We start from the raw sequence: 23,732 nt of genomic DNA on the forward strand, positions 1-23,732 counted from the left end.
AATTTAGTTTATCTGGTTCTGGACCTAGCTTGCAAGTTGCAATTGCCTGATCTAAATGCTTCTGTTATGCTTCTGGGTTTAGTTAATGCAAAGTCACAACTCCTGACTTCTGCTTTCCGTTGTTCTCTCTGCTCTGTGTAGCAAGAGTGAGGAAACCGTTCCTTACTGAAATCCAAGCAGACTTTTCAGATACCTTGCAGTTAGCTAATAATAATATAGAAAAAAAGGTTACATTAGTGTCATCCACCCTGAATGAAGTTGAGTTTATATCCAGCCCTTCTGCGTTAGATTTCCCCACCCTTGCTTTAACCAGTGTCTCTAGTCAGTAACACTGTGGTATCTAGGCTGACTTTACCTAAGAGTGTAAGTTAATGAGTTCAGGTGAGGGGTCAGAGGTAGAGTCATATTGCCTAATTAATCTAATAGGCTTATCTTATAAGGATGGAAGGGTGGTTTTGTGAGGTAACCTGGATATAGTTGGGTATATATGAGTGCTGCTTTGTGCTTTAGTCTTTTGTTTGCTTGGGGATTTTTTGAGGGGGTGGAGGTGAGCGCTTATATTGTTGGAAGGTGTTTGTTTGAACTATGAAGAGTTAATAACAGTGCTTTTTTTTCTAGGAGGAAGAATCTCACAATACACCAACAGCCAACACCCTTCTTGACACCAGCCATCTAGAAACAGACATCTGGTCTGCAATGCCAACGCTTTCCAATGGGAATTCTGAGCCCAGAAGACCCAAAATAACATTTGATGATGTGTAAGTATTATTGGATCTCTGTGCTAGCTGCATGTTATGTAGTTGGCATTTTCATGCAAGCAGAGCTCCCAGTGAAAGAGAGTATCTTTGATTATACCACTAGCAGTGGGCACCTGTCTGGATAGTGCTGCGCAAAGGCACACACAGTTTTAATCTTTACAAATGAACTGTTGTCGCTGATTAATGAAGACTCTGTTGATAAATGTTTTCAGATCTTGAATGTTGGTTCATGGTAATTCTTCTTCATTTTTTAATTTTCACTTCTCTAATGGAAACTTCTTATACTTAATTAGTTTAAAATATTTTTCCTTTTCCTCTGTTCAGCACACATTTAATGGGTCCTTTGGGTGGCCAGTTTCTACAGCAAGTTATTTTACATTCTGGTCACCCATCGCATCTTTGCATACAGCAGCTTCAGATTAATATCAGGTTAAGATTTAAAGAGATAAGTGGGTGTATATGTCGAAATTGTTCTTGGAAGCAGTCAGCAAATTTCCCAAACAATGTTTGTCCAACTGTATGAAAACAAAGACTTGAAATAATTGATTTTGTCTCTTTAGGCTTCACAATGCGGATTATTACATGCAAGAGGCTAAGAAGCTAAAGCATAAAGCAGATGCTCTGGTAGGTTACCACAGGGTTTTTTGTCTCTTTCCACTATGAAACTGGCTGTTACAAAAATGTACATTCTGAATGTCATCTAAAGCCTCAGAAGCCAAGAGGAACTCTGCTATTGACTAAAGTATGCTTCAGATTGTACTCCATAAACACACTGTCCACAACAAGTCAAACCCTGAGCACCATTCCTAGCCTTTAACAATTCGTTCCCAAAAAAAGAAGCTCCTTATAATAGCTGGTATCTCTTCTGAGGAGGAGCAACAGTCATGCTGTTTATGAAGGATGTAAGATAATTTCATGAAAGATGATGTGTGTTTGAAATTTGTTTTCCTATTCACTTTGAGCCTAAAACAAAAGTGTTGAAATATTCCATAACAGAAAGTTAAGAAAGGCAAATCACCCTCCACCCCATTATCATGTGGTAAAACTGTTTGATATTTCCAATCCAATTGTTTAAAATTTGCAACAATTGATTTTTAAATAGTACATTCATTTTTATTGCATGCTTTTAGGCTGGTAAATAAAGACTCAACATGCTTTTTTCCAAAAAATCTTGCAATGAGGTAGTTCAATGCTGGGAAAGCTTTTTCTCTCATTTTACCCCAGATGAAATTCCAGTAAGATGGACCTAATTTTGCAGTGTTTTGATTTTGATAAGACTACTTAGTCTGACAGATTATACTCTATCATAGTTTGTTCAATCCAAGCTATTGCTAGCCCTGAAGTGCCTTTAATAGCCATTTGCTTTATAGTTAGGGACTTTGCTCCTGTACGCTACATAGAGTGCAGAACAGCAGCTCATTTAGGCAGGCTTAGTGGAACTTGACTCCTCTATTTAAACTAAGATGTCTAAAATGGAGTGTGGCCATTCACTTTGCCCCTGAAAATCACAACTGAAAAAGAACTGGGTGATTATTCACCTCTCGCTTTATTATTTGTGGGGTTTTTGCATGCATATTATATCATTCCACATCAGGGATTTTGTGCTTGGAAATAAGTGTTTGTCCAAAAAACCACCCCCAAAACAATCGCATGCTATGTTTTTAAAAAACAAAACAAACAAATTAAAAAATGGCTCTCCCTCTGCTGTCGGTGAGCTGAAGGAGAGTTGACATGTCAAGCTGCCTGCTTCAACTCTCCAGGCTCCCTTTTGACTTGGGGCACAGTGTTACCAAGTGTGTTTTCTGTGGGAGGTGGGCTCAGGTTTTTGGCAACCTGCCGTGAGTGTCAGTAAGTTAGCAGTCGTCCCTCCCGACCTGCCTATTTACAGGAGGGGGCCTCCACCGATTCCTGCAGCCCGACTCAGCAGAGTACGTTCAGCCAGAGCCCTGACACCTGCATGTGGGGAAGGCTGGCAGAAGCAGACTGACAACACCTCCCACAGCTGATTGACCTTTAAAGAAAATACACATTGTTCTGGCAGAGGGATGCCTGCTCCACACTAGCAAATATTTACAGGCTCAGGCTCCTGATGATCTCAACATGCTATGTCAATCCACTTCCCTCCACAGCCTGATTCACTCAGAAAGTGTTGACCTGTCTCCCATCCTCTTACCTTTGACTATGCCTTGCGGAATAATCGGGGGTGTTTCTCAAGCAGAACTAAGAGGAGCAGGCACGGCACGTCATGCTCCTGCCTGCAGGCAGACCTTGCCTGCCACATGCAGTTTGACACCCCGAGTGCTCTTATGGGAATGTGAGGCCATCCGCTACGATACAACTTGTTGGCAGACGTAAATACCCGGGAACAAAGTATCTGCTTTTTCTTCCCGTTATTTAGGTCTCAACTTTTTTTTTTCCCACCCAATACAGCTGCACACAAATTATCTTCATGTAACACATTTGCTGTGCAATCCTGTAGTGTTAGTTGTCCTATGGAAACAATTGCTTCTGGTTACTTGGTGCTGACATGACAAAGCACATACAGCATTGAAAGATATGTTGCAGTGGCTAGAAAGATAATGCATGTGACCTCAAAATGTGTCAGCAAATGTTAATGAGATTTGTGGCAATGCTGTTCCTGAGCTTTCTGGTGAAGGGCAGGGCATTTTGCGTCTTACGGGAGCGACCCCATGAAAACCTATCCTTGTCTGGGCCGGCAGTAAGGAATCAGCTAATTTGGATGGGCTGGTGCAGTGGCAACTGACTGTACCATATGGAAGAGATCTTGGAGACCTCGCTCTGTTCTCGGCTGAGAAGTGATGAGCTGGAGTAATTCCGCCTACTCCACTAGAGTCAGCATGGAGCAAAGGGCAGGATCGGATCCCATTTCTGGCTCAAACTGTGTGTCTGTACTAAATCTACTTGCAATCAGATTCCTTTTTTTTCATACCACAAAAAGTCATCTTTGGAAGACTTGAAGCGAGGAATTTGAAGAATACGCTGAGAAGTGGCCATTGGAATAGAGAGAAAACATTTAGAAATATTTCTCCTTTTGTGATCATTCAAGTAATACCTACCAGTTATACAACGGCTTTGTTCGTAATCAGTGCACAAGAGCAGAACTTGAAATTAAAGGTATGCAGAGGGAACTAGTTATAAGGATTGCTTAGAAGTAGCCACAAAGGCAAATATACTGTTACCTTGGACCAATACTAAATGTTCTGCTTAATATGTTGCTAGGATAGGTTTCCGTTTTGTGAATAGAAAACATATGCAGATGCATCAAAAATATTTTGATAGAGACATACAAAGAAATTTTTAAATTATTTAAAGTATATTGGATCTCTTATATCAAATGCCACATTAGTAGAATTCTTACATCCAGCTATCAAAAATTGAAAATGTTAAATACTATTGTAAAATACTTACTATAAAAATGTCATCTATAATATTCATTACACATAAAAAAAGAAATCAGTATGTCTAAGTCAGTTTAATCACAACCATTATGAGGGCTAAAACCTTTTGCAATAAAATCCTAGTAAAATAAAATATTTAGCAGTGCTATATTTTCTCCTTCTTTTTTTCTGCTCTTTCAGTCATCCCATAAGTGATGAGATTTTTTTTTTTGTCAACAGTTAACACAGAATGTGACGTCTGACAAATGGCATGGAGTTGTTACTTAACCCATGTATAGTGACATTCAAACTTAGTTCATATATCAAGGAGCAATATGGATTTGTTAAAACATGCTTACTGTCCCTCATTGCCTGTATAAATCCATGCATGTCAATGGACACACATTGACTTGCCTCTGTGGAGCGTCTGGCAATATGCTACCTGAAAAGATTACGTAAAAACATAGATCCTGCTTTAATTACTGTATGAATTCATTCTTAACTACCAGCGTCACTTTGCTTTCATCCTAATGCTAGTGTTGCTTTGTATTATGATCTGTCTACCTAGAAATTAAAGCTGAAGGATTTTCTTGACAGTGTCATTTCCATTTCAGCTGGAGAAGTTTGGCAAAGCAGTGAATTACGCTGATGCTGCCCTCTCCTTCATCGAGTGCGGGAACGCTATGGAGCGAGATCCATTAGAAGCTAAATCTCCATACACCATGTACTCGGAGACTGTGGAACTCATCAGGTTAATGTCCTTTCTGTGATCATTTTCATAATCTCATTTCAGTCATAATTAGAACCTGCTATGTTTTAAAAAATACCATTTCAACGTATTAATGATTTGTCCAAGGCATCTTCATCTCAGAAGTCATCATAATTAGTTCTTGCCATTTTATTAATGTCATGGAAAATTTATAATTGATGGACACTGCTTTTATAAATTATCCCCTTTAGAGGTTATAATGTGAGTGTTATAATTTGCAATATTCATAAAATTAAAATTGAAATGTAGTGGGTGGAAGTAAAGTATAGTAATTTCACTGTTTGGCAATGACACTTGTCTTTTAAAAGGTGTAGTTTTATAATTCAAAACATTAAAGTGAGTCTATCAGGATTTCTATTACAAACCATGGTTTTAGAGGCTGTTAAAAAAAAAAAAAGCTGAAACTTGGCACATAAGATCATAGCCAGAGAGGAAGCTTTCCGCATGTATTGTATTAAAAAAGTATATTTTTTAACGTTAAAGAAATGTGAACCAGCTGAATTAGTTTTAATACAGTTTTGTAGACTCATAGGCTAGAATATGGATGAGAGCGCCTTTACTTACTAATAAAATGTCTGAATTATTATTTTTAAATCAGCTACTGTTCCCTATAGCTGTTTCATAGTGTTGGCTCCATAGAAATAATGGCCTCCTGAGTAACTAAGGGCTTGTTTGCTTTACTTGTGCAAATTATCAAAGTGAAATCAAGCAGGATTAAATTTACCTGTCAGTAGAACAACAGGATTTTTCCTCTTGCCCGTGATGCACCTTTGTTTTCCCCCGTGTATGCTGGGAATATCACCATTAATGTCAGTGTAATTACTGGCAGTTTACACAAGAGAGAGGAAAGGAGGCAAATCAGGCCCTAAGTGTTTGGATTTTAATATGACAAAGGTGTTTTTTTAACGTCCAGGATTTTAACATGCCAGATTAGCTATTAGGGACTGCCAAAAATAATGCATGTTTTACATTTTGAATAAGTAGGTATTTACATAATAAAATGTATCAAATCTTAAGAAGCTCTTACTCTCAGGTAAATAATATGCCTGTTAAATATTTAAAACACTTTTTTACCTTCTACACTTCATAAAGAGAAGAAGAAAATCTAAAGAGATTACTCAACAAAAAAATGATGTTCACTCAACACTTACAATCCAAGGTAGACCCTCGAGAGGAAAGGACTTCAGAAAAAGAGCCGCCTACCTCTGCTCCACTGTGCTGAAACTCTTCCTGCACTCTGACAGTGGACAGTTCAGTACTTTGTGTCCTGAACTATACGACTACAGTTGTATGGCAGGATAAACTGTATTCAGAGAAATATTCTAAAGAAGTGAGTGCTTCTTCATAGGAGCCGCATTTATTTTTATTTTTTAAGAAAACCACATGGCACAGTTGAAAAAGTTGTTCCTCAGTCCAGCAGTCTGTCTGTTCAGAAGCGGATGGACCAAAAATCTTCGTTCATTCAAGAGCCACAACACATGCACCGCTTAACTCAGAGAATGGCAGCTCTTAGGGGTAGCTCGCAAATGGGTGATACTGGCAGCTCCCCTCCACCCTACACTGCTGGTGCCGGATGGAGTCAGCTGAGCGTCTGGCTGCATCTTGGAGCAACTGGAGCATCAGCATACGCAGCCCCACTGCCTTGCTCTTCCCGGCAGCTCCTGGTTCAGCACAGTCCTGCTGCAGGCTACATGATAGATAGACCTTGGCATGGGAGCAGCACCTGAATTGCTTTTGGATTGCTTTTTGAACTGCTTTTGGCTATGGAAGAATCTGGAGGACTTTGTTATAGTAGATCTCCAATTTCTAAATAGCTACAGTCAGGTGAGATTAATTCCATCACCTACCATCAAAGGTAGAGCTTAACTTACCAACTCTTGTATGCAGCATCTTGTAGGCAGAGAGAGACTGATTTGCCCATTTAATTGCTGTCAGTGATCAAACATGGAAAAAAGGTGATTGCCCAGGTGAGCAGCAGGCTGGTACAGGTTCAATAAACTCCATGGACAAAAACACAATTCTTGTGGGCTACAATGGGTGCTGAATGTACAAACCAAGTATGTGGCTGTGCACACACACTTTCTCAATGTGGCTCCTAATGTTAATATAGATTTTTACTGTGAGACAAGAAATAGAAGGAGATTTTTCTCACTTTTACTGCTCTCCTCATCAGAGGCACCATTTTCCCCTTTTGCATTAGCTGCCCTGAGTACCTGCATCAGACACCTATTTGTGAAAGCAAGTGGAGCATCAAAGAGATTGGGAATATCAGATCTGACTGTCAAAGGTGTTTTAAGTTAATGGTAATGCTAAAATCCCTAACGTAACGCTGAAAATCCGCAAGAGACGTATATCTTCGTGTTTGATCAGATTCATTCAGTATGATTGGAACAACAATACCAAAGAGCAGGTGAGATAGGACATGGAGGAGCATATCAGGTGGTGTGCTACAGCTGCAATCTGGGGCTGATGGTGGGGGTGGTGGGAGGAAGGCAGAGCGAGAGCAGCACTGCCTGCCTGCACTCCATTACCTCCTTGTAAATGAGAACTCATCAAGACTGCCTGGATACCTTAAAACTTTCTTACACATCGCTGAACCCTATTACTTATTCTAACACAAGTACCTGTGAAATTGCATTAGGGCTCAGAACAATGATTTTATGTGACGAATTGATTTTCAAGAGACTAAATGCATGGAATGGAGTGTGCTCAGTTAAAGGAAAAAAAAGAGAGAGGAGGTAGGAATACTCAATCTTTGATCATCCAAATGCTGGACAGCAGCAATTAAATAGAGAGGGAAGACCAAGTACACAAGGTTCCTAAATTAATGGACCCAAGAATTTAAAAAGCTGTGAACATGACTTTTACTGTGTTTAAAACCATTTTCTATATAAAATATATTAAAAGCTTTGAAGAAGCATTTATTAGAAGGATTTTGAAGGTATTATTCAAGCCCAAAGTATTATATGTAAAACCTTATTATGTATTACTCTACTCTTCGGTACATATGGGGCCAAGATCTTATGCTTCTGTCCAACACTCATCACAAATGTTTGCAGGACTCAGCCTAATATGCCCAAGAATAGTTCACCTTGTTGGCCCAGAAAGTGGGTTGGTGATTTACTTTAGCCCTCTAGATTTTAAGTGGTACTTTCTGTTGAATTTTACATTGATCTCATCGTTATAGAACAATGTGACCATTAACTATTGCAGTTGGAGAAGAATATCTATGTGTGGCTGTTACTTTTCAGAGTATCACTCGTGTTCCTGGAAACATCTTAATTCTCAATTTCTTCTCTCCTCACCTTTCTGACAAGGTATGCAATGAGACTCAAGAATTTCACAGGCTCTTCTGCCACGGAAGGGGACAAGAAATTAGCAGTTTTATGGTAAGTCCCATTGCAGCAATGAGAGAAGCAGCTAAAATCTTAAGGAGGACTTTAAAAGTACTGAATTACTTAAGCAGCTTACAGAAGATCATTATTCTTGTTTTCCATTAAACTATTAAAGGATAACTAATGGATTTCTTCAGCAGCTGACTAAACATTTATTCTTCTAATTTATACTCTTATCAAGATGGGATTTTAATGCTTTTGACCACTTCTTTTTCTTTCTCCATTTGCTTATGTTTCAAAATCTAACCTTAGAACAGAAACTGCAAAATATAGGTCAGCATTTTTTTTTTTTTTTTACAGTTTATAGGTCTCATTAAGCAATGGAATTAACATAATCCTTTCCTAATTACCACAGCTACCGATGCTTATCACTTCTCTACTTGAGAATGTTTAAACTAAAGAAGGACCATGCTATGAAGTACTCCAGATCTCTGATGGAATATTTTAAGGTAATCTTTATTCTGTTTAATTTATTGATATAAAATGAAATTCACACCAGCATTGAGAGCTCTCACAAGTATAACTGCGTGACTTAAAAGTCCCACATTTAACCCCTCCCCTGGGAAATGCAGGCAGGATGGCTGCCAGGGAGTGGGGACAGAAGTGATTTGGGGGATTTTGGGATTAGTCACTTGATTCAAAGGACTATACTCAGTAATTCTACTAAAATAACGTTATTCTCAACACCATGTAATGTTTATGCAGGTTTCTGTAAAGGAAACTGATTCTTTCAAGACTTCAATGTGCAAGTGATTATGAACTGACTCCCAATGAACTATAATAAAGCAATTATTTAGGCTTTAGTTAGTTAAATTTAGATTTTAAATTCAGTGAGATTTGCTGAAGCTTATTGCAGACTCAGAGATTTCTCCTTTTATTTCTGTGGAATTTCAAATTGCCTTATCTACATCTTGAAAGTTTGCCTTTACCTTGAATCAAGTGGAAATCAGCTGATTGTCATGACTCGCTGATGTTTTCCTTTACCTTGTCAAATGCTGTTTACCCAGTGTAAGAACAACAAGTCCTCACCGTTCCTAAATTAAGAGAGAAACAGAATCTTTCTTCAACTCTGCCAGTGTTTTGATATTTATATTTTACTGGTTAATGCTGTTTGAAGCATACATTAATTCTTGTACTTTATTACTTCGTATTATTCTATAATTATGTAATTATACTGGTTTGTCAGCCCATCGGTCTTTTTCTGTTGTTTTTTTCAGCCTCTGTGAATTTGTTCCAGCCTTTGACATACTAGTACTGCAAACCAGTAAAACTTTTAACGCTGGAGTTTTAGTATTTTCATGTAAATGGTGATAAAACTCCAGTACTCTCACGCTAGCAACCACCACTTAGTCCTGACTTCCGTGGTGTCCTCTGTGTGTGTGTGTGTGTGTGTGTGTATCTGTAACTTCAGTGATGTTACTCCTGACCTTCTGCTTAAATTGAGGCTCTCTTGAAGCCATGAGCAGTGCCTCTGTTGTACTCGTGGAGTTTTCAGTCAGGGATTTGCACAACAAATTAAATTTGAACTAGTCACATTTATAGCCTCAGCATTTTCATGAAATGTATTCCATCCACTTCAGATTTTATCCAGGATGAATGTAGATTGTCTCTTAAAAAAAGGTTATTAGATAAACCATTTGATAAACTTTTTCTGCAGTAAGTAATGATTTCTTAAAAGAAAAAAAAGAGGAGGGGGGGATTCTCTCTTCCCTTAAAGCTGCTTTACTTTCTCTAGCTGTGCAAATAGGTACAATAAAGAACATATTACTACGCCCAGCATAAAACCATTTTACAGCATCCGCATAGAGAAAATGTCTTTTAATGTAAATGAAAATGTAAGAAAAAAATTTAAAACATAATAAAATAGACAAATCAGGAATGCTGGGTTTAGGCAACGAGTTGAAGCTGAGTATTTCAGCTAATGTTACTGTGTGTATGCTATGGGCACTGCAACTCATTTGCTAGAAGTAATATTTGAGTGTATATAGATTATATGTTCAGGATCTTTTTGTAGTAAGGCATAGGAGGTAAAAAGAAAAGAATGGGAGCCATTAACTACATATTAGTTTTGTATTGCTGCACAATGTTCACCATGTTCACTAGCAAGAATCTGTAATACAAATGAAATAGATTAACTGTTTGAAAAGAGTTATTATTCAAAATTTTGCACAATTTTAACTGTGAAAAGCAGCCCACTGTTTACAGCAGAGCTGGAGAGGAATTTTTTGGCAGAATTGGTTTTCATATTTTCCCGCACAAATGCCACTTTGTCCAAATTGAAACCATTTGTGGACAGAACTGGTTCTGATTAATGTCCAATTAAAAGTTTCAAATTTGTATTTTTGACATTTCAAAACAGAAAATAACCATTTAATCATAAAATTAGCTTTGAAATTTAGGGACAACTTGGAGTAAAATATAACTAAAATGATAAATTTTTAAAATTGAAATCAAACTTTTTAAGATTGGCAAAAGTGGCATCCTTTGATGCATTTCACCTAAAAGTTTGAGGAAGATTTTTATGTTTTTGAAAATTTGTTGTCAATAGTCATGGGCAAAAATGTTTCAAATATTTTCATTGTCAGATGACTACCTCCAATCGAGATCTAGCCTTAATCTTGACAAATCTAGTATTTGTCTCCAGATACTGTTGGGAACAATCCCCAGCCAATAGAAACTAAAATCAAAGCTGCTTCTTCATCCCTGAAGACTTTCCAGGGAACTTTAGGATCTCCCTCCTTCTTACATATGAGTGGGTGGCAAAAATATACACTACATATGCTCTGTACTGCAAAACACTCCATTTCATGCTCATATCTTTAATGAAACACAGTTGCATGCTGTATAGGAACATACAGGAAAGGCCAGTATCATGGTTTGGGCAGTGTCTTCTGCTTTGGTCAATACTGTTTGGCAAGTTTAGCTGTGTTTTAGAACTCAAGGGTAGGATTTTGCTCCCAGAGTCAGCTGCGTGACCGTGGGCCATGCCCTGGGCTGCTCTGTGCTCCACTGAATCTCTGTGCCTCACATGCAAAATAGTGATTACAGTAACCAGATGAATCTTGTAATAATGACGGCAATACTTTGTAGAGAACTTGTAAAATTTGATTGAATTTTCACTGTGCGTGCTGACTTCTTTGCAAGGGAGCTCAGAGTGATTGTTTTCAGAAAGCACACATAGATAGCTTCAGCCCTGATACTACCGCTTTTTATGGGAACTAAGTAAGATACCACCCAGTCTGACCAAGACTGGAAAAATCTGGGCTTTATTGTTGCTGGGCAATCTTTTTGTACAGGGTTGTACAAGGTGCTACACAGACGTGAAAGGCAGAATGAGTAAGCAGGTAAGGAAAGTCAATTTGTGCAAATAAAATACATTAAAACAAGGGCATTCAAGCAGATCGTTACCAGAAGTTTTATTTCTACTACTATCTGAATCCCAAGCCACCTTCCCTAGCAACTTGGGAGGGATTAATTTCGTTAAGGCATCTACCCAAGTTCTTTTTGTTTCTTACTAAAAGATTGCAGGTCCCCCTAAAGATGTCATTTGCACTCTGAAGAACTTACTTTGTAGAATAAGTTTCAGTGGTAATTAAACCACTTCTTTGTGAACTACATCTGCTTTTACTGGAACATTACTGTATTCCCTCTTTCATCAAGCGACTTTCAAGCTACTGGTTGGAACCTACCAATCATCCACCAGCCATTTAATGACGGGACTGATGTGCAGAGCCGTTCTGCTACATGCACTGTAGCTCTTGCAACGAAAACAGGGAGTGTTGAGCCTGTGTCATCAGTATTCATGTACTTGCATCACCTTTATTTACATGTTGGTTTTGTACTTACAGAACTCCTCAAAAGCCTCACAGGCCCCCTCACCTTGGGGCGGCAATGGAAAGTGAGTATTTTCTGCTGAGTATTTCTGTCTGGGAACGAGTGGTTCCAAGAGGGGGGAAAATGTGTTGGTGCCTCTAAAGGCAAAGATCAGGCCATGACTCAGTGGTTTGGGAGCTACAGGTACGTTTCAAGTATGTAGCAGGTAGAAAATCTTCTTCTGGGCTACAGAATTGATCTTGCAGCTGCCTTGGGCTTGTGGGGGTGAGGGGCTCCCACTGGGCTAAATCAGGTACGCATGTGAGGCATCCAGCGTGGGTGGGAAGGAAGAGCTGAAACGCACCTTCATCTTTGTGCAAAGCCCCCTTAAGTCTAAAATCAGCCGTGGTGGGTCTGTGCTGAATTCTCTGACAGTTTGCTTCTCAAGCCAAATGAAGGCCATAAAAATATCTGTTAATTAGCTAGCAAGTACCATGTCATTTCAGGAAGCCAAAGTAAAGTTAACCTTCATTGCAATGATTTTTCAATGATTCGTTCAGTAATGAAAGACCAATGAATATTTCATTGATATATGGTAAGTGCTGTTTAATAAAACTGAAGGCGTAATAGTGGTGAAAATGTGAAGGCACTTAGTCAACCAATTATCAGTGGCTTTATACTAACGTTAAAACACCCTCGCCTCAGATACGAAGTCAGGGTAGTGCAATTATGATCTGCTGTTCAATGAAGGTGCATTGCTGCTGCAACCTTGCCTTTATCTTGCAATGTCTAATGCCACCTGACACACATTTCTCCTGCTCCTCTCTCTTGGCCACGCATACAGATACAGGTAAAACAAAGGAGAAGGACTTTACCTTTCTTTCCTTCTTTATTTGAGTAGGCTGAATTCTAGGTGAAAATGATTATCGTTAATGGTCTCTTTCTGGTGGTTCATAAGAAGAAATTACTATTATACACTCCAAGGAAACAAAGTAATAAAACTGTAGAAGGGGTTGAAGTTGAGCACACAAAGAACTGAAGTTTTCAAACAGACTTTGTTCTGAATCAGTGCAAAACCAAAAATTCGAACATTTTGCTTGAAGGAAAATATTGTCTTAGATAATTCAAAATATTTTTGGGGATATATACACACACACACACACCCCAAATACACAAAATTATTTTGAATATGTGTGTATCTAGATATTTAAGTATAGATTATAACACAAACTAAAGCAATGAAATACAAAATCACTTTAAATAAAAACCGACAAGATTTTTTAACATTGGAAAAGTAACTCCTAGATTAAATTATTCAATATGTTCCAGTTTTTCAAGGCATGTAAATGTCAATGAAACCTTGTATTGCATTAAAAATACAGTAAGGTTTACATAAAGTTTTAGTGCCGAAATAGACCACTGGAGCATTACACCTCTTTTGTTCCTTAAGAAGTGGCTTATACCTAAAAATTTCATGGAGGAGAAGTTATCCTTTTATTCCTGTCCTATAATAGACCCAGCTCTGCAGGTGATGACCTCTCCCTTGCTATTTAAAGGAACTGGTTAGGCGCCCAGGATTTAGAATCAGTGGGTTTTTTTGACTGGAGGAGAAAATTCTTCTCTGGCCACAAGGTAGGCAGCAGAAACCCAGAATTCGGGTCAGCATCACTTCTAACATAACACCCAGCTGATCGGTCTCTTCCCACTAACTTTGGAGATAAGGAAGTAAAGCTCTGAAAGTGCACATCTCTGTCTTTTATTCAGAGAAGGAAGCACCTGACATGTAAGAATAACTGAATATGACAAGGCCTTGTTATAACGTTGTTATTATGACACCTGTGACCCAACACACAAAGACCACAATCCACTTTCAGGTCTTCTCTCCTCACTGTCTGGAGTCTCAGAAGAAAAGCTCTCCAGCAGGCTCAGAGCTGTGTATCTCAGGTGTCTCCTGGTGGCCCCAAGGATTGTCACAGGCCTGGTGCTGCCACTGGTAGCATCTGCTCTGCTTCCACAGGGCTACTCACTCTACAGTTTCCTCTTATTCCCCTGCAAATTTGTACCAGATGGGAAGAGTAGTTGCACAGCACAGAGGAGAGACCAAACACCATCAGGGTATGGCATCACTGGAGATGGATCAGCAGTCTGGTTCAGAACGGGGAGACAGCAGGGTATTCTTGAATCATTTTTTGAACAAAGCAAAACTTATCCATTGCCATGAAGTGTAGTCTGCTTGGGATTTGAAACCATCAAAAATCTCAGCTTGGCTTGCTGGAATTTCTGGCCACTTTTGTTTGAAAGGGTTGTGAACCTCTACAAAGTTGGCCTGAGTTCCAGGCTGGCAATGAAACAAATTCTTCCTGGTTTCATTACAGAAATGTTTCCCACCTCTAGCGACAGAAAGCACAAAATAGAGAGATTTAATAGACTCACCACAGTAATAATGGCTGTGCACAACAGGGTAAATCCAATGAACAATGTGCTTTATTTGGCAGAAGTGCGTCAGCTTGTTGTAAGTGACTCTAACAAAATACTCCTGGTCTCCTCAGATACTTATGATTTTTAACTGCTCCCAGACCTAATCTAGTATAGTTCAACTCTTCTGTGCATTAAAGACACTGTGGCGTGTCAAGTAACCAGGATGTTTTGAGACTTAAAAATAAAACATTTTTGCCGTAGGATATGCTTAAACTATAACACATAAGCTGTGTAAAAAGCTACTAGCTGCTGAATTAACACGGTCTCTGGAAAAAGAATGTATCACAGGAGCCTGTTGTTGAGCACAGGTAATAGCAGGGCACTGCTGGAAAATCTGCAGCAAAAGCTGTTGCCATAAATGCCTTTCAGCCCCAGGCTGTGCCGTGGTGGCAGTCTGTCCTACAGCACCTGCCAGGTATCAGCCCAGCAGGTCTGTGCCCACGCTTCATGGTCAGGACCATCGACGGTGGCTTGTAAAGCCAAGAGGAGGAGCCTTTCTATCCTGGGGTTTGGATCAGGCCCATAATGAGTCTGAGTGAGCTTGATGCTCTTGCACAGCACGAGGCATCAGCGGCCGCCTGTCAGGAGAGGGGTTGCAACATCCCGGTCTGGAGAGTTTTGGTGTCTTTGCTTCATGCAGAGAGCGCCGGGAGCGTCTCGGCCCTGCGTTTCAAGTGTATTTGACAGCAAATCAAATGCATTTGTTTAGGTAAGTGGTTCCAAATGGGGGCAAGAGAAGAGATTTTTGGAACCCTTAATCTTGTTCGCTGAAACAAATTTTCAAAGAGAATAGCTGTATGTGAGCGTTCAGCACTGCACAGCTCTAAACATGAGCTTGCTGTGCTGACCGGCGCGCTGCCTGCAGCCAGCAGGTGATTCCTAATTGCTGGTGTTAGAATTAAAGGAAAATCTATATTAGAACATTAGTGCTGCACTAAGTAGGTAACTTAAAACACTGCTCTGTACAAAACTGTGCGGATGAACTGTAGGCAATTAGAAACAAATCTCCATAGCCAGTCTTAAAGAATCCTATAGAGATATTCATAATCCTACAGTACCCTCAGCTCCTAATACTGCTCTGCAGGGTGCTTTTAAGACTTGCACTTTACTTATTGTGGTGACTGTATTTGGAGCAAACTGTCATTGTGGTTTCCACAAAATGCTTTGATAATAAGCCAATATTGCACATTGAGTGTTTTCTAACTGCAATTGCAGCTTCTGGCAGCAGGTAGAAAAATCATTACAGCTATGAGATACTTCTTTCTCTAAAAGATTGCTCTATTTTTATGATAGATTTTTTTTTTTTTAAATAACAGGTTCATTTGTAGGGAGAATTAAATCCCTTTTTATTTTCAGTCATTCCCAGTTTGTAAGCTCTCCTTTCGCATAAAACCGGGAGATACTACTGCACGTTCTCCTCTGACTGGGTGCAGAGTTAATTTTTCAGGTGCATTTAGGATGTCAGTGAAGTGGTGTGTGTCAGAGGGACTCACTCTCCCTTTACCTCTCGCAGGAGCACAGAAACGCCATCGCCCATGTCCCTGAGCCCGTCCCCTGTCAGCTCTGCTGGAAGCAGCACGGGCACCGCCGGCTCCTCCTTGGCGGGGACCATCACCATCCCTCAGCGCATCCACCACATGGCTGCCAGCCACGTCAACATCACCAACAACGTCCTGCGGAGCTACGAGCACTGGGACATGGCTGACAAGCTGACTAAGGAGAACAAAGGTGCCCCGCTCAGCATCTTCCTTGTCCCCTTTGGCTCATCAGCTTTAGCTTTCTTTCTGTTCTCGTAGGCATTGTTGGGAATTGGACCCAGAACCACTGCATCTAAGAGCACAACTGTGACAGCTTGAGCAAACAGACCAAATCTGCTTGCTGGTCACTGTAGCCAATGCGTATCTTCTCTTGTCAAGCACGGAGGGGGATGTGTAACACACGCTGAACGTGGGGTTATCAGAGCAGCTGGCAAATAATTTAGCAAACATGAGCCCCAAGTGATGAGAGATTTTGAATCTGCAAATTCGTTCACAGTTTCAGCTTCTCATAGAGCACCGAGGTTATTTTCATACTGCTCTGTCAACCGGTTTAAGACTATTAAAATGCTAGCTAGGATAATAAGCAAACATTAGATTTTATGTTTATGCAGGGAGTCCGATTAGGAGATGTCCACTGAAAGCCATGACCTTGACTCTCCTATGGTTGGATTCCAAATCTGCTTGTTTATTCCTAACAACAACATGTAAGTCTTTACCACAGTCATTTCAAAGGAGTTTTGGCAAGCAGTTTGTGACTGGGTCATATCGAGTATAGTGGAGTGGCTGAGATGTAACTAAAGGACAAATTTGGCCTATTGTTGGCCAGCTGTGAACTTCCCCATGATAATGTAATTATTCAGATTCCAGCTTTGGACTTACACAAATCATTGACAAAGCTTTCTTTGATACTGGAGGTGCAGAGCCTAACTGGGAAATATTCTCATCATGAATTTGCTCATTCTCTTAAATTATACTGAGATTTCAGATGGCTGACTTTTCCTGACAAATGTGCTCGCTGTATGCAGTTTGATCTTACTCCCATTAATGTCAGTGGCAAATTTCCACTGATTTAGAGAAACTAAGCTTGAGATTTATAGAGTTTTATGTCTGAATGGTGGGTCATAATGATCTATCCCTGGATGAGGAACAATAATAGAAGTTCTGTCCAGTCCTCCCCACTGCTTTTTGTCTTTGTTCGCATTGGTTAATTTAGTAGCAGTGCAGTCATTTTGGATTTTTTCCATAGCTGCATCCATTTTCACAAAATGTGAAAGTGATTCCCTGTCAAATGTACTGCAGAATGTTACAGTGGGAATGCAGAAGGATGCTCTGATAGGAGAAAGAGATGGCGATAATCTTGTAATTAGCCCTGTGTGTTGTGGAGTTGTTAAATGTTCTACTTGGTATTGAATCAAAATAGCTCAGGCATTCAGCCAGCAGACAGAAAATGTACCCAGCCACTGCTGTTATCAGTCCTAGAGCTGGATGAGAAAAAACCTGCTGACTCTCTTTCTGCATTTTCCCCCCTACACTCCTCTTTGTTCTCTTTTTGATTTACGATCGAATAAACCCAATTCTGCAAAGCCATATAGGAATAATCTTTATTCAGATGAGCAGTCCCTTTGACTTTAGTGGGACTGGATGCATGAATAAGGGTTTCTCACATGAGCAAGACATCTAGGGTTGTGCCCTGTTCTTTCATATCTTGTTTCACAAACTGCAGCAGTGTTACAGGGAATGGAAAGTTCATGTTACTTCAAATTTCATTTAAGTATTATAAACCGTTGGAGAGAGATCAGAGTTTCATACGTGCTATAGTGTGTCTGTCTTTACGTTTTGTCTGGAAAGATACCTCATTTCTAATTAAATACTCGATTTAAAGTTGCATGCTTAAACACAAACTGCAATTTGAAAAATTCATGGTGTAACAAAAAAGTGTGTAAGAACTGCTGTGGTACTCTGCAGGTCTTCGTCATATCACATGGTGGATTCCATTTACAGAAGGATATATTTAAAACATTTTGACGTGAGAAATGTTACAGTGTTTCATGTAAGCTAGCTGTAATTATTTTAGTAGATGTCATCTGCACCTCTAAAATAATTCAAAACACCTGTATCTTGCTGGCTGGGACAGGACTCGTGCTTTTCCCCATAGCTATCTCTAATCCACCTTTGCCAGCTGGGCCGGCCGGTGCAGTGCCCAAGCTCTGGTACACTGGCGTGTGAACTGTGAGTTCAAAAATGCCCCGAGACAGCAAACAGGATAGGTGCGAAACCCAGGCTCTGCCTTGAGTCCCAGGTAAACAACAGATCTCTTGGCTTCTCTCGCAGGGGTTTGGGCAGTCAGTTCACCATGAAAATGAGATTATTTTTTCCCCCCCTTGAAATAAGTATGGTCTCAAAAAACAAACAAACCCAAACCCACAAAGAAACCCATGTTTAAGATAAAAATGAATTTTTTTTTAAAACAAACCAGATCCAGTCACTTTTTTCTTTTTTTTATTTTCTTTGCGGTCAGCTCTCATTGTTTCTGTTGTCTTCTGAATCACAGGGGGTGTCTTGCCCAAGAACATGTCCCTGATGAGCTAATAGAGATGGGTATAAAAATGTGGCCCCATCGTTGTAATGTCTAATAGTCTTTACATCTGGATCTTGCTGCTGTCATAGATGTTTCTTAGGTCATGCCCATGCAGACACAAGAGATTTCTTTGACCTTGTAGGAGCTGTGCAGCCTCCCCTTGTCCACGGCTGTCAGCTTAGGTTTTGTGCTCCTCTAAGTATGCCTGCACACTCCCAGTTTGGACTTGACTCGTGTCCAGCTGGCTCAGAGCAGGAGACAGAAGCCTTTCTTGTCAGCCTGACAAAAGACGTGCCATTAAAATAAAAAGGCATAGCAAGAGGGAGAACAACAGAACTGTGACCCGCCAAGCTGATCTGGTTTGAAAAGGAAAGTGGGAACATTCTGCCGTGTACCTCTGGTTGAATTTCCCCCGGTCAGTAGAGTTTAGAATGTGTGGGAGAATAGATGGAGTTTGTCATAAACTCTGCATCTGTAGCAGGCCAGGCTAAACTGCAGACTTCCCAAAGCCAACCCATGGGCTGGTTTGTGTTGGATCACCTAGAAAATTGTTCACCATTTATAACATCAAACTCTCAGTTGATTTACAAAATCAGATAATTTTTTTAAGCTTCCAAAGATAGCAGCACTTTTTCTCTACAGTAGAAAACTATCGGCTCTGTAGTGACAAAGGCCTGTTCTTTCACATATAAATTTAACAAGTGGCTTCAGTGCTTGTAGCTTTTTCAAGAAACATTAAACTGAAATTAGGCTTTAAGGTGAATTCTCAGTGTTTAAAGCAATTATTATTTATTTGAGCCTCGCATGAGATCTCTAGAATGCAAGCAAGACAGTGCATTATTTCACTTCTAAATGTATTGATTTTACACTGGAGGAGGGGAATAAAAGACAGAGGAAGGAAGATTAAAAGTAACTGCTGGCTGCAGCATCTTAACGCAACTGGTGATAGCCCTAAGCTTTCATTATGCTTGCCTCCAGCCAAATCACTTTGTGCTGTGATACTGCTGTAGCTCCCAAGCTGACCAGGGTCAGGCTGTCAATACTTGGATAGAAGACCTCAAAGCAGCACTTACTTACTGAAGAAAGTACTGATAATGATTTTGTACCCGGCATCTGCTCTCCCGAACTGCAGCCAATACAGTGTTAGCTGGCTGGGTGCCGCGCACTGGATTTTAGATAGGGTGAGAATGTAAGGGCTCGGCCACCGGTTGTTGTGGTGGTTGGTTGTTATCTGAGCTCCGAGGGGCTTTTAACTGAGAGCGGGCTCCCACTCACCTAAATATAGTGTAAGTGTTGTATACATGGGAATGCCTGTGCCCCAGTGAGCAAAAAGACAAGCTGTGGGAGAATAGAGGACACAATCCAGTTCCCCATTAAAAGCAATTAGGAAAGGTCTGTTGGCTCTAACAGGATTAGTCTTTCACCCAGAGAGCATCTAACACATGGCATAAAGTAAACTGGTGTGTTGCTTCCTAACGATGGCTCTCTGTTTAGTGACCTCCTGTTAACCCTTCCCAACACCAGATCCCAGTGGCCTTACCCATCTTATCTTTCCCCTTCTAGGTTCCCGACTCCTAGATGCTATTTTCCTGCTGTGTTCCCTCTCTCCTCTTCCTTCTTCCCTCCCACCCCACATGCATCCTCTGGGGCCTGCAGCTGCAGCAGGATGAGCAGAGGGCCAAAACTGCTGCAATGGCAGTAACAGAAATTGGAGGGTGGGGAAAAGAGCGAGCAAGGTCTTCTGCAAGATCCGGACTAGTTCTTCATGCCCAGGAGAGGGTACAGCATGGAAAAGGAAATGCCACAGTTCATTGCAGCTATTTAAACCATGCAGCCAGCAAACCTAGGCTCAAAAAACTGAAAGTACAGATCATCAGAGCTAAAGGAAGACTGTTGGCAACCACTCATACCATGTTGTGGTTGACTTCCAGCATGGATAATCTAATTTGATCTGTTTAAATATATTGTTGCCTTTGTTAAAATTCTTTCCTACTAACCATGTGCTCATGTGCACAACATCTTGAGAACTCACTAATTGCACTGCTGCTACTAAGTGGGAAATCATGGTAATACATGTATTTCTGTACCATTGCCTGAAACAATGCCTTCTGTTTCTTGTGTATTGCAGAATTCTTTGTAGACCTGGACTCAGTGATGGGACCCTTAACACAACACAGCAGTATGACCAATCTGGTTCGTTACGTTCGCCAAGGACTCCACTGGCTCCGCATTGAGGCTCATTTGTTGTAGTGACTGCTGCCCTGTTCATAACATCCCCATTCTTCTACCTCTACCAGCGCAGAGACGATCACTGGTGGAACTCCACTCATTTCTGGAAGTTTATTCATGTAACTTCATTTTTATTGCCTTTTTTAATATCCTATCTATTGGAAGTAGAAGTCACCATAAATGGAACTTATGACTCAAGAGCAGTATGTGTTGTATCATCTAATCATTTTCGACAATTTTCTATGCCTTGTGTCTCCTGGATCCTGCCATCCTTATGTGCTTTATGGAACGGTACATTCCCTGCAGTATTGTTTTAAGTCCATGCTGCCTTCAAGTGAAAACAAAAAAGCACTTTGAGAAGATATGGATTCCTGAGAAATAGTACAAAGCGTCTTAAATATTTGAGGGTATATATGAGAAGTCCCTTCTGAAATAAATTAGTAGAAGTTATAGCTATTCGTTGAAAATCGTCTTCTGAACCTGAACCAAGCTTTTCGACGCTTAATTCTGGCATCATTACCTGACACAGTACATTCCTAAGATTCATACTTCCTATAGGCTTAATCTCTAAAAGAGAACATTGAATATCTTGCAGGTACATAACGTAAGATCACCAAAGGTGTTAAGAGGTAAAAGGTTGAAGGAACGCCTCATTAAAGAATGATGACACACTATGCAATGAGGTTTTGATATTCCATTCTTCCTGTTTATTGTTGGCTTAATAATTTCAGTAGGCAGCAGAATTTATTGCAGTTTTTAGCCAATTTCAAAATATTAGCTTTCATACTCTTATCTACCATTCCTATACTAAATCTGTGAATTTTCTTTCAGTTTTACTGTTTAGTCTCAAGCAAATACTCATCCAACATTTTTCTTCGTAGAACAATCTCTCCTTGCATAGTGATTCAGTGAAAGCAGATTTTAACAGGACCGCTACATTCTAAGCATTGATATTGTATGTAAAAGTCCATTAATAAGTGTATGCAGATTCTTCATGAAACTCTCTAGAAGTTTAACTAACCAGCTACTGTTGAAACATTATAATTCCATGTGGCATCAATTTTCACCTGTTTTGTTCATTTCAGAGCGTTAGAAACGAACAGTATTATCTTGCTATCTTGAAAACAATGTCAAATTAAATAAAATCACCAGATTTACCCAAAAGCAATATAACATTTGTTTAATAATGGCCATGAATACTTCAGTCAGATTACCTATTTTCCAAGCTCTGCATCTGTTTACCCATGCTGTCATGTTTTGGACCATTCCTCTAACGCGTGAATAATAATGAGACAATTCAGATAGAATTTCAAAGCAATTGTGAATAAATTACACCATTTCACATTTGCTCTTTCCTCTTCTTTTTTTCCCCTGTTATAAACTGCACTGCTTTTCTGGTGCCACTGCAAGAAGCGCTGGTGCATGAAACAAAACAAAATGAATTTATATCAATAATTCACAAGACTTTAAATGGTCTCATCTCATTCTTGATATAACGCCTGCATACCTTACTGAACTGTAAATTCCATTTCTAGTAACAGAAAATGCTCATAGCAATGTAAATATTATTCTGTCTCATCTCATTGAAATAATACAATATGTGCATTAAATGCGATCCAGATATTAGTTAATTGCAATTACCTTCTGCTATATAATCCTGTATATCCTTTAATCTGGTGAGTTATTGGATTCTACTCACTGGGTTGTGACCAGATAAATGGGACAAATTTGCATTTAAAAGGTTCAGACTGTTATGATTTTTAGAGCAGGCCTTGGATATATGCAATAAGAGCAGTTTAAGGACTCTGCCCAATGCACATTTAAGACAAACGTTACAGTAACTGTTGTACATTAGCTCCCTGTAGTACTACCTTTTCTTAAAAATCAATAATTCCCAATATTTTCTTCCACAAGACTGTATTGTAAATGTAGCCAAGGTGCATCATTAGAGAAATCATCCAATTTAGGGTTGTCTGCAAAGGACATTTGCAGAACATGCACATCCTGTATTATCTGCACATTCCTGTTCCTGAAGTGGTCGATACACCCTTATCTGTTCTCGGAGGGTTTCGGTAACATGGCTGAAACTGAGTCTGACAGCATTTGTCGCGCTGATTCTGGCCCCAGTAGCTAATGAATAAAGCCACAACAGTAAGAACTATTCAGAAATGTAGATGAAAGGTGGTTGTTCGGTTTTTTTAAAGAAAAAGAAAACAAAACACTTGAAGTATTTTATTTTATTTTTTGAACAGCGTGAGTACTTGAGATGAAGTAGTGTTGGGGTGGTTTTGTCATGAGCCAGAGTTTTCCATTCTTTTTGCGAGATCTCACTAATGAGATTCAGTAACTAGTTAGTCTAATTAAGTGCATTGTCGTCACTTGTTCCTTTAATGTAGACTGAAATCCTAGACTTCCATGCATTTATGAAGGATAGATATGTCTTGAAATACAATCTTCAGACACAAGACTGTTCAAAGAGTTAGCTGCAGTCACTCAGTGAAGACAATGTATTCTCTTCCCCTGTTGCTTGCAGTAAACAGACTCCTATCTCTAAATTTACCCTGCATTTACAATCTTTTGCTTAAACAGCTTAAGGAATTAGCCCACCTGATTTTGTATCCTGTGACTTAGTTTGAAATGCATGCTGAATCAATGGCATGATTATAATAAGTCCAGCAGTCAAGTCTAGGATCACAAGCCAACTTACTATTTAGCAGTCTTGTTTCAAAAGCGGCTTAGAAACAAATCAAATATGGAGAGTGAATTACCGTCTTAT

The 23,732-nt window shown here is 39.7% G+C and overlaps 1 protein-coding gene across 1 annotated transcript in view; it reads left to right on the forward strand.

The window, feature by feature from the left end:
• AFF2 (AF4/FMR2 family, member 2) overlaps positions 1-22,250 on the forward strand; it is a 34,126-nt gene extending 11,876 nt beyond the window's left edge. Inside the window, exons 6-14 of the mRNA XM_009576247.1 lie at positions 619-758; positions 1,319-1,382; positions 4,771-4,907; positions 8,243-8,314; positions 8,676-8,769; positions 11,662-11,664; positions 12,169-12,218; positions 16,125-16,339; positions 20,856-22,250. Of these exons, the coding sequence (XP_009574542.1) occupies positions 619-758; positions 1,319-1,382; positions 4,771-4,907; positions 8,243-8,314; positions 8,676-8,769; positions 11,662-11,664; positions 12,169-12,218; positions 16,125-16,339; positions 20,856-20,977 (897 nt within the window). The 3' untranslated portion in view covers positions 20,978-22,250. The remainder of the gene's footprint in view (positions 1-618; positions 759-1,318; positions 1,383-4,770; positions 4,908-8,242; positions 8,315-8,675; positions 8,770-11,661; positions 11,665-12,168; positions 12,219-16,124; positions 16,340-20,855) is intronic.
• The last annotated feature ends 1,482 nt before the right edge of the window (positions 22,251-23,732 follow it).

Source organism: Fulmarus glacialis, unplaced genomic scaffold (assembly GCF_000690835.1).
Source record: "Fulmarus glacialis isolate BGI_N327 unplaced genomic scaffold, ASM69083v1 scaffold22804, whole genome shotgun sequence".
Lineage (NCBI taxonomy): Eukaryota > Metazoa > Chordata > Aves > Procellariiformes > Procellariidae > Fulmarus > Fulmarus glacialis.